The sequence below is a fragment of the Idiotropiscis lumnitzeri genome, chromosome 12 (assembly GCF_059441095.1).
Source record: "Idiotropiscis lumnitzeri isolate Australia: NSW breed Sydney's pygmy pipehorse chromosome 12, RoL_Ilum_1.0, whole genome shotgun sequence".
Taxonomy (NCBI): Eukaryota; Metazoa; Chordata; class Actinopteri; order Syngnathiformes; family Syngnathidae; genus Idiotropiscis; species Idiotropiscis lumnitzeri.
Window position 1 is genome coordinate 9,518,080 of NC_142402.1, and position 11,078 is coordinate 9,529,157.

The following is an 11,078-nucleotide window of genomic DNA, read 5'->3' on the forward strand; positions in this document are numbered from 1 at the left end:
TAAACTCACGTTTCACACGAAGTAAATTTCAGTGTAAATCGAAACATTTTAATATGTATATAGTTTATGCTACATTTTTGTTTGGTGGTGTGCCTTGCTGGGGGAAACACTGAAATAGATCATATGACATCAAGTCAGTACACTTTCCTTCAGGAAACAAAAAACATTAAAACATTATTCTCTCCAGTACCTTTACAAGAAGTATAAAAATCAAGTCAACGCATGTGATAGTCCAGATTTCCCTTCCTACCCTACCAGGGTCTCCACACAGAGTCTGAAGTGAGCGGAGGTGCACCGGCAGACATGTAATGGCTGCTTTGTGCACCCAAAGGTGTGAGAGCTGCACTTGGAACAAGAAAGGCAAAATGTCCATCAGGAGTTGGGACCACCTTGTAGGTGCTGTGAAGACTCATTGTGTCTGCCGGGGGTCGAATCTGTGAGACGCTTTTGCAAGGAACCTGAGGGGCGTTGATAGCGGTTTGTCCGAGCGGGCCCGAGTGAGGTGTGTAGAAGTTGGCAGGGTTCATTTGGGAGACGCGGGCCGCTAGGTGGCTGAGCAGGCGGGTCCTCGCTTCGGAGTTGACCTCGTCGCACGTGGACAGGTAACGGGTGACCTCGCCCACACACTCGCTGAAACCGGCCCGGTATTTACCCAGGATGGCCGGGTCTGTGGTCACGGCAGCTGTGGGGGGAAAAACTTAGATTAGATAGCTACAGTAAGAGCCATCATGCCTGAGTTAACCAACACCACATGGTTTATATGTATGACACCTTATTGTTTGCACATACTGGTGCGCTCACTCATCAACTCAACGTCTCCCTAAAGTCAGGTTCAATCGCTAATTTAATACACACACACAAAAAAAAAACATTGTCATTGATTAAAATGTTATGCGGCACCAGTGCGTTTGGTCAACGTCAATGTCTGTGCTCATGCCGACATACTGACCAGACAAAACGCCTTTAAAACTTCCGAAAAGCAAACGCCTTTGGTTACATCAGCATACAAAATTATTTTTCCAAAGTCTTTGAGCCATGACTAATGCAAGAAATAAGATGATGAGCTGAGGAAGGAGTGTAATTAGTGGAAATCATGAAAATGTCTCTTCGTAGCTGACCAGTTCCTTAGGCACCGAAACATTACAGCAACCTGTTTTTAACAAAACAGACCAACTCAAATGTAACCTAACTATATATCGAGCCACCACACATGCTTTTAGAATGTCAGAGGACCCCTTAGTACCCGGACAGAAGCCTACACACAAACACAACACACACAAACTCCACACAGGAAGGCCCGAGCCGGAATCAAACACTGTGCCGCCTTGACATAATATATGATTTCTAATCATTTAGAGAACAAGAGGTAGGACTAGATAAGTCTTTCTACTTCTTCTGAACTAAGATATGTATTAATTTTATTTTTCTCTTTGATTTTACTTCCACATCTTATGTTGTTTTTGATATGTTCAATCAATCAATCAAAAAAGTCCCACCACCCTTGTGAGGATAAACGGCTCTGGCAATGGATGGATGGATGATAAAAGTATGTTTCAACTGTGTAGCGAGGCAGTTAAAAAATGTAACTACTGTACACTGGATGGATACATTTTCACTCAAATAAATCATTTACCTGTCATCTGAAATCGTTGGAGGTTCCTGAGGTGCTTCACGGTCATCTCCAGAATATCTGCCTTCTCCAGTTTGGAGTGTCTGGAGCTCTAAACACAATTTCAGAGTCATCATTTTATAAATGCAACGTGTACGAGGCAAATGTTGCGTAATAACTGTTTTCTTACATCTTTCTTGAGTGCGTCCAAGATGAGAGTCTTCAGGTGGCCCAGACTCTCGTTGATTCGCGCGCGTCTCCGCTTTTCCATTATAGGTTTGGAAGACTTGAAAGTAATACATTTATATTCATTTTAATATTTCTATACATTTTTAAATCGGTCACTAAAAAACAGAGAAGTGTCGTATATTGCAAACCTTTCTGCCCGTCGACTGACTCCGCGTGGAGTTCTCACTCGGTGCGGATGAAGTTGCTCGTTCCAAAGTACCGGCCGGCATCTTCACGTGGGCTCCTTCGACTCCAAGAGAGAGAAAGAGAGTGGGAAAAAAGTGGAAAATCGGGTCCCGCCTTCCCTTGGCAAAGCTCCGAGCAGTTTGACAATGACAAACGTCCCTCGCTGGCCAAAGTGACACTACGTCAACACAGCGTCTGGGTCTATTTATAGAAGCGGAGGGGCCGCACGCGAGCGGCTCGTGCGATGGCTCACTCAAGAGAACCAATGAGAGCGTTTCATATACAGCGCTCAATTTAGTTCCACATACTTGTTTAAGGGCAATTCGATTAATAACGGTAAAGTCACCTGTACTTTTATCCCCAAATATAACATTTTACATTTTGACAGGGAAAACACATCATACAACTTTGTCGAGCGCACATTCATCAGATGGTGATGTATCATCGAAATCCACTAATAGCATAACGGTAAAGACATAAAGGCGCATTTCACAATTTACTTGCATTACCATGCAACCTCTGTAGATTCAAGTGCATAACTGAGTACTCAGTAAATGTATTGCAATCCTGTATTTATACGTTTATTCAGTAACCAACGGCTATTTTTATGTCTGCTATTGTGTGAAAGAAAAAAATCCTTCCACATCCTGACATCTCAGCTCACATGTCCCTCTGGTGCATTGCAACAATATAACGAGGCTCCCTCCAGTGACATTCACAATATAGAAAACTTGAGTGACAAAGATGGACCACTTGGCCAAAGTGGTACTTGAGTAAAAGTACAAGTATCTTAAGAGGAAATAATTTGGTACAAGTCAAACTCAACTAGTGGAATATTACTTATTATTAATTAATTAATTAATTAATTATTACTTATTAATATTATTATTAAGCTGTTAAATGTTCTTCTGTGTTGGATGTAAGTATTAAAATAAAAAAAAAAGCGAGAAGCTAGAATTTTGGTGAAGTTTTATTAATTCTAAAGATTTTTTTCTTATCTAGTTTACCTCAATGTGTCAGTTTCTTGTGATTTCATTTTGTATTTACGAACAATGACGTATGAATCAGATTGAAAGAACATATTGTATTCAGGGAAAGGTAGTGGAGTAAAAGTGAAAGTTGCCAGAAATGTGAATAATGTAGTGTATATATTTGAAAACTGTACATAAGTACAGCAACCAAGTATTTTTACTCAGTTTACACATTTTATTGTAGACTTCTTGAGGTCGTTTGCTGCAGATTGGCATTCTTCCTGCGCAAATATGGTATATTTTATTGTATTTAATTGACGTCATTCATTAGTTTTATTCAATATAATCCCTCAAGGTGAAATTCAACATCATAATAATAACTTACCAACACAATGTCATCACAATTGATCTTTGGCACGTTTGAAGTCGACTCACATTTTCCCGCTTGCATTTCACAGCCAACAGACAAATGTTGTAAAGTTGGATGGCAAGTAAGTGTGTGTGAACGACATTCCTCTTCAGTAGACATCAAGTCTGGAGTGTGTCAGAGGGTGGAATCTTGAACACATCTCGAGGTACCTACTGACCCATGTTAATTCATGTTCTGAGTGTAGAATAAAAACAAGGATAACTGTCACTCATCGTGTGTATATGATGTGCAACGATAGCTCTGACTGAGAAAAATATGGGCTATATCATTATAAAGTTAATAAGATTTCGTCTCATAACATTATTCTGATTATGGACAGTAATTCATATGATGAGGTCCTTCAATCTAATTCTTTCCGATTTCATGCAAATTCCATTCAAATTGTAAAATCAGCGCATTTTTCCTACTGATGAAGTCATTCTGTCTTAAGTCGTGCCTTCCGTCCTCTGTTGATAGACTTCAGACACTGTGAAGCCCTCTGAGGTGAAATGACCCCAAAAGCCGGGCCAGTGTTTGCATTCACTTAGAGAGATCAACACACCGTCAAGCACCACTACTTTTCCCTTCATGTCACATCACATTGAGTCGTACCTGGGCTCGAATGTTTTGAAAGGAAGTTGAAATGTCGAGGGTAAATGTCATCCCCTCGTTCACTGCTGGAGTTATGTTGCAGACTATATAGAGCAAACCCTTTAAACAAAAAATATTTTTTTAGATATTTTTTTCAACACATTTTAAACATATGAAAACACGTTTTGCCAACACACTGTCGGAATTCTGTCAACAAGCACCACAGCACGCAGAACCGAACTGTGGTTTACCTTTCAAGTGAAGTCGATGTTCGTACATGGAGGAGTGAGAAGTTATTGTTGGTGAGAGGCACACTTGATTTCTTTGGAGACATCTTCAGTGGACATTTTAGGAACATTTGTGACATTCATGGACATCACTCAGCATTTGTTCAGATCTCAGCGTATTTATTTTAGTCGGATGTTCATAACTTGGGGACTACCTGTACAACTCATTGGACGCACCTAACTAACAAAAAGTTCGAGATGTCGGACATTCAGTTTGAAATTTCAGGATGAACCGAAACTGCCCAAAAACCTTCAAATGTGAACTTAATTTGACCTCTAAACTGTTGTCCAACCGGCAGAATTTCAGTATTTTTTGCTGTTCTCCACTAGGAGCTACACAGCAAAATTCACAACCATGAATGGGCCAATCACTTCCCTGGTTCCCTTACAATTGGTATTTAAATGGTCCTCTTTGTCATTCTGTTTACATTTTGACATCATGAGAACAAGTTGACACCCCGTCAGAGAAAGGCAAACAAGTGGGCATCTTTGGGAAATTTTTCCTCTGTTCTGAATTTTGCCAACCAGCTCCTTGGTGGAGAGCTAGCAAGTCATGAAAAGTTAGATCATGTTCTAAAAGAAGAGACAAAAACTCTATGTAATGATGCGCAGCGTTAAATAACAGCATTTTGCATATTTGAGGATGTATATCATTATTACTAAAGCAAGAAACACATTTATCTTGATCAAATACATCACCTCCAAACAAGCCAAAACCTAGAACTGTTCCCAATCAATATTTATCGAAGAACATGACCATTCTCCGTTCTCCCGTGCAAATCAATCTTTGGAGTGCACATTTAGCTCAACCAATCAGAGAACAGAAAAATGCAACAGTGAATCTAAAATCTGATTGGTTAAAAAAAACAAACAAACAAACAAAAAAAAAAAAGAACGACAACCCCATTTTAACAGTATGTGTGTGTTCGATGCCAGTTTTCTGGATTCCGAAGGCCTTGAGCAGACTGCATTTACATGGCAACACAAAGAACCTTAAATGTGATTGGGCGCATTTACCGTACACACACAATTAATATGATTCATCTAAGTTGTAAATATTTGGGCCAACGAAGAAGGCCTTGGCTGCACACCACTGATGTGAACATGGAATGAAAGTTGGAAATCAAACTGAAGCCGTATTTGTTTACTCAGCTATCAGATGCCATGACCATTGCCTCATAGTCTTTCCAGTCCAAGTACACTTGATAGAATATCTTGTAAGACAACGTCAGCAACAAATAAGGTCAATTAACTTGTCTGCACTAACGAGCCTCTTGCCAGTGACTGCACACGTCTAATCCCTCTGATCACCTGGGCTGTAAACTACATCCTGCTATGTATCACCTTCGTCCAGACACAAGCTTGTTGGCAGGCAAATGACCATCCACATCATCAAATACAGCGAAGGACCCCTTTTAACTATTGGCATGAAAACATCCCTAGTCAGGAGGGGAGGGAACAGACAGCGGGATCACTTAAACATCTCATCCAGCGCTCCTCTCGCTCCTTCTCCCTTTGAATCGCCTTTAAATAGGCAAGGGGGGCCCACCCAGAGCAACTCTCAGAGCTGGCCCCAGCCGCCTTTTGTCCCCCTCCCAAGCAGCGGTTTCTGCTCCAGAAGTCTTAGACAAGGCCTCCATTAATTGTGCTTCTGTATGGAATACACAGGGGACAATGAGCCCAACAGAGTGTCCAGCCTCCAGACAAGACTGGAAACAAGTGGTACAGGAATCTGGCAGAATGGAATCATCCTGGCTCATGTCACTGAATACATTTACCTACCTCAGAGCGCATTCACTCTGTGCTTTGTTTTATTTGAACAAAAAAAAATAAATAAAAGAAGAAGGAGCAGGGGAGGATAGCCATATCAATGGAAAAGAGCCGTCAGCGGGGGATCAGGGATGGGAAATAAGTGACTGTCATGGCAACGGGTTGAATCCAAAATATGGTTGAATTTAGCGGCGGCAAGGATGTAAAAAAAAAAATTAAAAAAAAATTATGGTTTGAGGGTGTTAGATTAAACCGAGCGTGAGATAAGAGAAGGTTGCGGGGTTTTTTTGTTGTTGTTTTTTTGGGGGGGCCTTTTTTGCCAGAGAGTGCAAAAGGGTGTGGATTAAGGATACTTATCTGTGCTCTTGTTTGTCAACATCAACCCAAGTTTCAAGTCAGCTTATTCCAAGTCAGTACACCCCCTCACAGGGAATGGAAAAGCAGAACACAGTAAATGATATTCCTTTTCTCAGTGCCACACAACAGCCTGCCATCTGCCAACTAACTGGCCACTATTTAGATCATCAACTTGGAGACGAGTGGCAATCAGTCTGAAAGGAGATCCTAGTCATCACCTTATCCCTCATCAAATTGGAAAACGCTTTTCACCGAGTGAAAGAGAGGCCTCGCATTTAATTTTTAAAAACCCTGACATGAAAGTGTTCCTTAACCACATTCAGAGGTTGGCAACTCTTTAAAGGACCAGTTATCATGTAGATTATATGCATTTCACTAAAGTGTATTTACATGTTAATATGTTCAGGGATACTACCGTCTTGAAAAGGTGCCCAGGGAGGTTGATTAAATGTGCTTTTCTGTCTTTGCTGCATGGGAATGAAGGGGTTTTGTTCTGATGAGGTTCAAACACATTCCTGTACGCCCATGGAGGGCGGCTGCAAGGGAATAACCTATGAACCTGACATCCCTCGTGTTTAATCAAGGATTTGGACTAGAAATACAGTGCAGCATTACAACTTGAACAGTTTGACCGTTGAACAACTCAGATTTTGCCCTACATTTGTGCTGATTAGACACTGTTCTGGCCTAGTTGAATTTGGCTTCAGTGTGAAAGTTGTACCTTTTGCTGGGTTCCACAACTTTATTTTCTCACTTTGAACTACTTTTATGCAATTGTATTGTGTCAGTGAAACACAAATTGTCAACAATGTTGTCATTTTTGTGACACAAACAAAATTCAATTGTGATGAATTAGCTTGCAGAAGAATACAATGTAGTCAACATTCATTGCAACCCCTGAAAGTAATTAATGGTGCCATTTGCGTCCCTATGAAATAAATTGTATAGATGCATGATAAAATGAATATATATCTATCTTTATACACCTTGAAGATTGGAAAAGAAGAATTTGTTTCCTGTCCCTGCTTCCTATAGATTTTAGAAAACTTTTTATCAGCCCTGTTTCCAAATCTTATATTTTCTTAATCTTTAAAATATATTTTTTGTTTAATTACTGTAACATGCAGTCAACTTGCTATTAGCATAAATGCCACATGTGGTGTACATTTCATGTATTTTTGAATTATATACTCCCAAAAAAAACCCGGTAATTTCTGTGGTATTACCAGTACATAAAACTTTGTTGGACATGGTTCTCATATAAATAAATATTTTTAAGTTTGCCTTAAAAGTGTTACAGCAAGTAAATGGCGCTGATTTAGTGGCATTTATGTAGCTAACAATGCATTATTAATCATAACTGATTGAGTATAGAAGGGGTTAACACCAAATTCTTTTCAATGCATCCAAATGGAATTGTCGCTTCTGTTTCGGTATTAATAACCCCCTCTCAATAAAGGACCCGCAGCATGCGGCGCTTATCCTTCCCCACACTTAGGCCATATCCATGAGTGTGTTTGCATTAGGATTTATGAAAGTGAAGATGGCTCTTTCATGCGCCTCAAGATGGCTCACAAGACCAGCATTTTGGCCACTTACACATTGAATGCAGCCCAGGGGGATGCCCTTTCAGCACTGGAGGACCTCTGACTGAGTCCCCTTCACACGGGAGATCAGACTCACTTGGGAAAAAAGTTCCTGCTCTTAACAGCGAGCTGCCCAGAGCGCCGGCGCCCTCCTTGTCGCCGGGCATCCCTTCTTCACCTGCCGGCTTAGCGCTCATCACTTATGCACATAATCCCTGGTTAGTGCATGTGATCCGCAGGCATCAGGCCTGGGCCCCTGGCTGCAGAGCTCACATGCTTCCTGGGTGGCTCTTGGGTGGCCATGGTAACGCTCATCTTCTCATGACAGTCCGACTTCGGGGCTCTAAATCCTTCTCAGGGTTTTGTTTGTCTTTTTCTGTACGTAGCTTTCTGAGACTAAATCCCTCCTCGGTTTGTGTTGCTTATTTTGCTCAATCCATGGCTGTCCGTCTCTATTTATTTCAGTAAAGTCTGTAAACGAGTGTTTCGCAACATTTTCAGTGTCAAATGCGCATGATTGTTATTAGAGAAATCACATGTGTCATGAAGAAGGTCTAAATTAACACCCGCTATCCCGCCAAATGCGGGTTAAAATTCATTTTGACAGGTGTTGATAAACACAAGTCAGTTTGGCCAGTGATGCATGAAGCAATCATTTCGGTCAGCTATACGTCAGCATCGAGTCTCAAGAATCGCTTGGAAATGTTCCCGTTAATGGGATGTCTGTAACGCAGAAAACCCATTCTTGTTAAAAAATAAATAAATAAAAATAAGAATGATAATAAAAAATGGGGGAAAAAATGGACGCATGTGTTTTTCACAGGACAGCGACAATCTACCTTATAGTTGGCGAAAAACTACAAGGTAATAAAGCAAAACATCGATCATGATCAAGGAAGTGAGAACATTTGTTTGAAGGTGCATAATTACTGCAACAGCTATGCTAATTTCTGTTAGCCCATCTATGGCATTTCACATTTTAAGAAATAGCAGACAAAATGTTGTGGTTTTGTTGAACATATTGGTCTTTAAATATTCAATGTTTCATTAACTTTTGTTTCATCTATCAGTTTAACAGAAAACTAGAGTGAACATTCTCGAGACGAGCACGTTGCGCATCTTATTTGGAGAATTGCGTAAACGGGAGCGAGAGCAGGAGCTAAGGAATACTATAAAACGCATGTTTCAGTAAGTTTAAAGTGTGTTTTATTATGTTTAAATGTTCAAACATGTGGGAGGGGAAAACTATATAATTTTTTTTCCATATCTGTTTTTTATTCCGATTTTTTTCCCCTATCGCATTTGAGTCTGAACGATAACCTTCACAATAAATGGAGATTGGGTGGGAATAGTGGTGGTCTTGCCTCACTTAACACGTTACATTATAAATGGACTTTCTCAATGTGAAATGCGGGCTTGTTAAAATGGACACAAAGCTAACAAAGGCAACCAGTTAGGTGCACATTCTGAATAACTACGCAATAGTTTGTGTGAATAAATTATTTTCAGACCAACTAAATGAAGTTGGATGATCTCTCGCAGCACCGTGGATGGGAATCACTGCAGCAAACAAGCGACAATGTGACACAAAAGCACATCAATGCGACAACAATTTTCAAGTCCAGCGTAAGTTTCACTGAGATCTTCAACAGCGCTTATCCTGTACAGGAGGAGCCAGGAGGGTTGCAGGTGAGTCTGACAAGTAAACTGAGATTGTGAGATACAGTTCACCGAATGTCTTTCTGTGTGGCCAATCCGAGCCTGTGAGTGCAGATCACCTTCCCCCAACAATAAACCAGCAGTTTGTTTAAAATAGCGTATACGGGCCCTGGGGGAGAGCAACCGTGGAATAGTGTGTGGCCCCACACTAACAAGTGTCACAGTGATCTGAGCCGGTCCTCCCCCTGTGTGAACACCATGTGAGAGGCGGCTCCATCCGTGCCCCTGCCACCTCCGCACAAGGCCCTCCATTGACTTCTAACCTGTTGCGGGACCAGAAGAGACAAAGAGCCAGTGGGCGGGGCGCGTCCCTTCGACAAGCCTGTGAACAAATGTTAACACGGCTGCAACTGTCCACCCCCTGAATCACTGAATTTATTGACCAACCACAGAGCCCATTCAGTCACCGATAAAGGAAGGGGATGCGAGAAGGCCCGAGGAAGGGGAACGCATGCTGAAGGGTTTTGTGGTCTTCTGGTGGGTCACGGACCTTTCGGCGGACGAGGTCGCCTTCTGGAACATGCAGCCAACCGTAAGCGAGCGTCAGGTTGGCCCTGTGTCCTGACTATTAATCTGGACCAAGGCCTTACGAAGCCCCAGCCAGATTGACGTCGGCCTGAAGTGGAAAGACATCCACGAGCATGTGAAAAAGTGTGAAAAGGACTTACACGTTATTCTGGCCCTGAAAGCGCTGCAGGAGGTGTTGTAAATAAAGACTGCGTGCATTGTCCCAAATCTTGAGAGTACGCGGCTTTCAGACAAAAAAACGTAAGGGCAAAAAGAGAAGAAAATGAAGTCCAAAATGTTTGAAATAGCACAAGCTTGAGAAAATCTTTTCCAAGGGGTGGCTCGCTGTGTGAAAGAAAGGCTGTGTGTTTTGGCTTCTTTATATCTTTCCACGGGCCTCCATCTGTTGCTCTCCGGATACAAAAGGAATGCTGCAGAGGGCACAAAAAACCCATCTTGCTTTGTGGACAGGCAACACTATCCTCCAAACTACATGGCAAACACATCTCCACTTTGTATACGGTGGTGTTTACGGAAAAGATGATCCACGCAAGTCGAAGACACATATCAATTCATGATGCATCCTCATCCTCATCATGAATATTCCCAAAAGGCTCTTCCCTGATCTGTGGGAGAATCTTTTCTTTTAGTACAACTGAAGACCCCGCTCCCTCATTCACAGCCCCCCCCCTCCCTAAATCCACCCATTCACTGCATACATTGGTCCTGATCTCCACATGAAATGATAGGCCTCTGTCTGCTCCACTCTGGCGCCCTTAAGCGCCCATATGCCAGCCAGCGAGGAGGCTGGGAAAGTCCATAAATGATCAGTCGGTGTCGGCTGAAAACGTGCGACCA

The 11,078-nt window shown here is 41.8% G+C and overlaps 1 protein-coding gene across 1 annotated transcript; it reads right to left on the reverse strand.

The window, feature by feature from the left end:
- Window positions 1-251: 251 nt before the first annotated feature.
- On the reverse strand, window positions 252-2,197 carry LOC148325805 (transcription factor HES-1-like). Its single transcript, XM_088311605.1, has 4 exons — window positions 1,987-2,197; window positions 1,800-1,895; window positions 1,634-1,721; window positions 252-682 (listed from the first exon to the last, which is right to left on the reverse strand). The coding sequence occupies exons 1-4, from the start codon at window positions 2,065-2,067 to the stop codon at window positions 252-254; spliced, it is 696 nt and encodes a 231-aa protein (XP_088167731.1). The 5' UTR covers window positions 2,068-2,197.
- Window positions 2,198-11,078: the final 8,881 nt, after the last annotated feature.

Bases quoted from the DNA above. Each gene is read 5' to 3' on its own strand.
- LOC148325805 (XM_088311605.1), bottom strand. From the start codon at position 2,067: ATGCCGGCCGGTACTTTGGAACGAGCAACTTCATCCGCACCGAGTGAG. The intron at 1,722-1,799 runs GTAAGAAAACAG...AATTGTGTTTAG, and splicing joins TGGACGCACTCAAGAAAGAT to AGCTCCAGACACTCCAAACT. The intron at 683-1,633 runs GTAAATGATTTA...TTCCCCCCACAG, and splicing joins CCAACGATTTCAGATGACAG to CTGCCGTGACCACAGACCCG.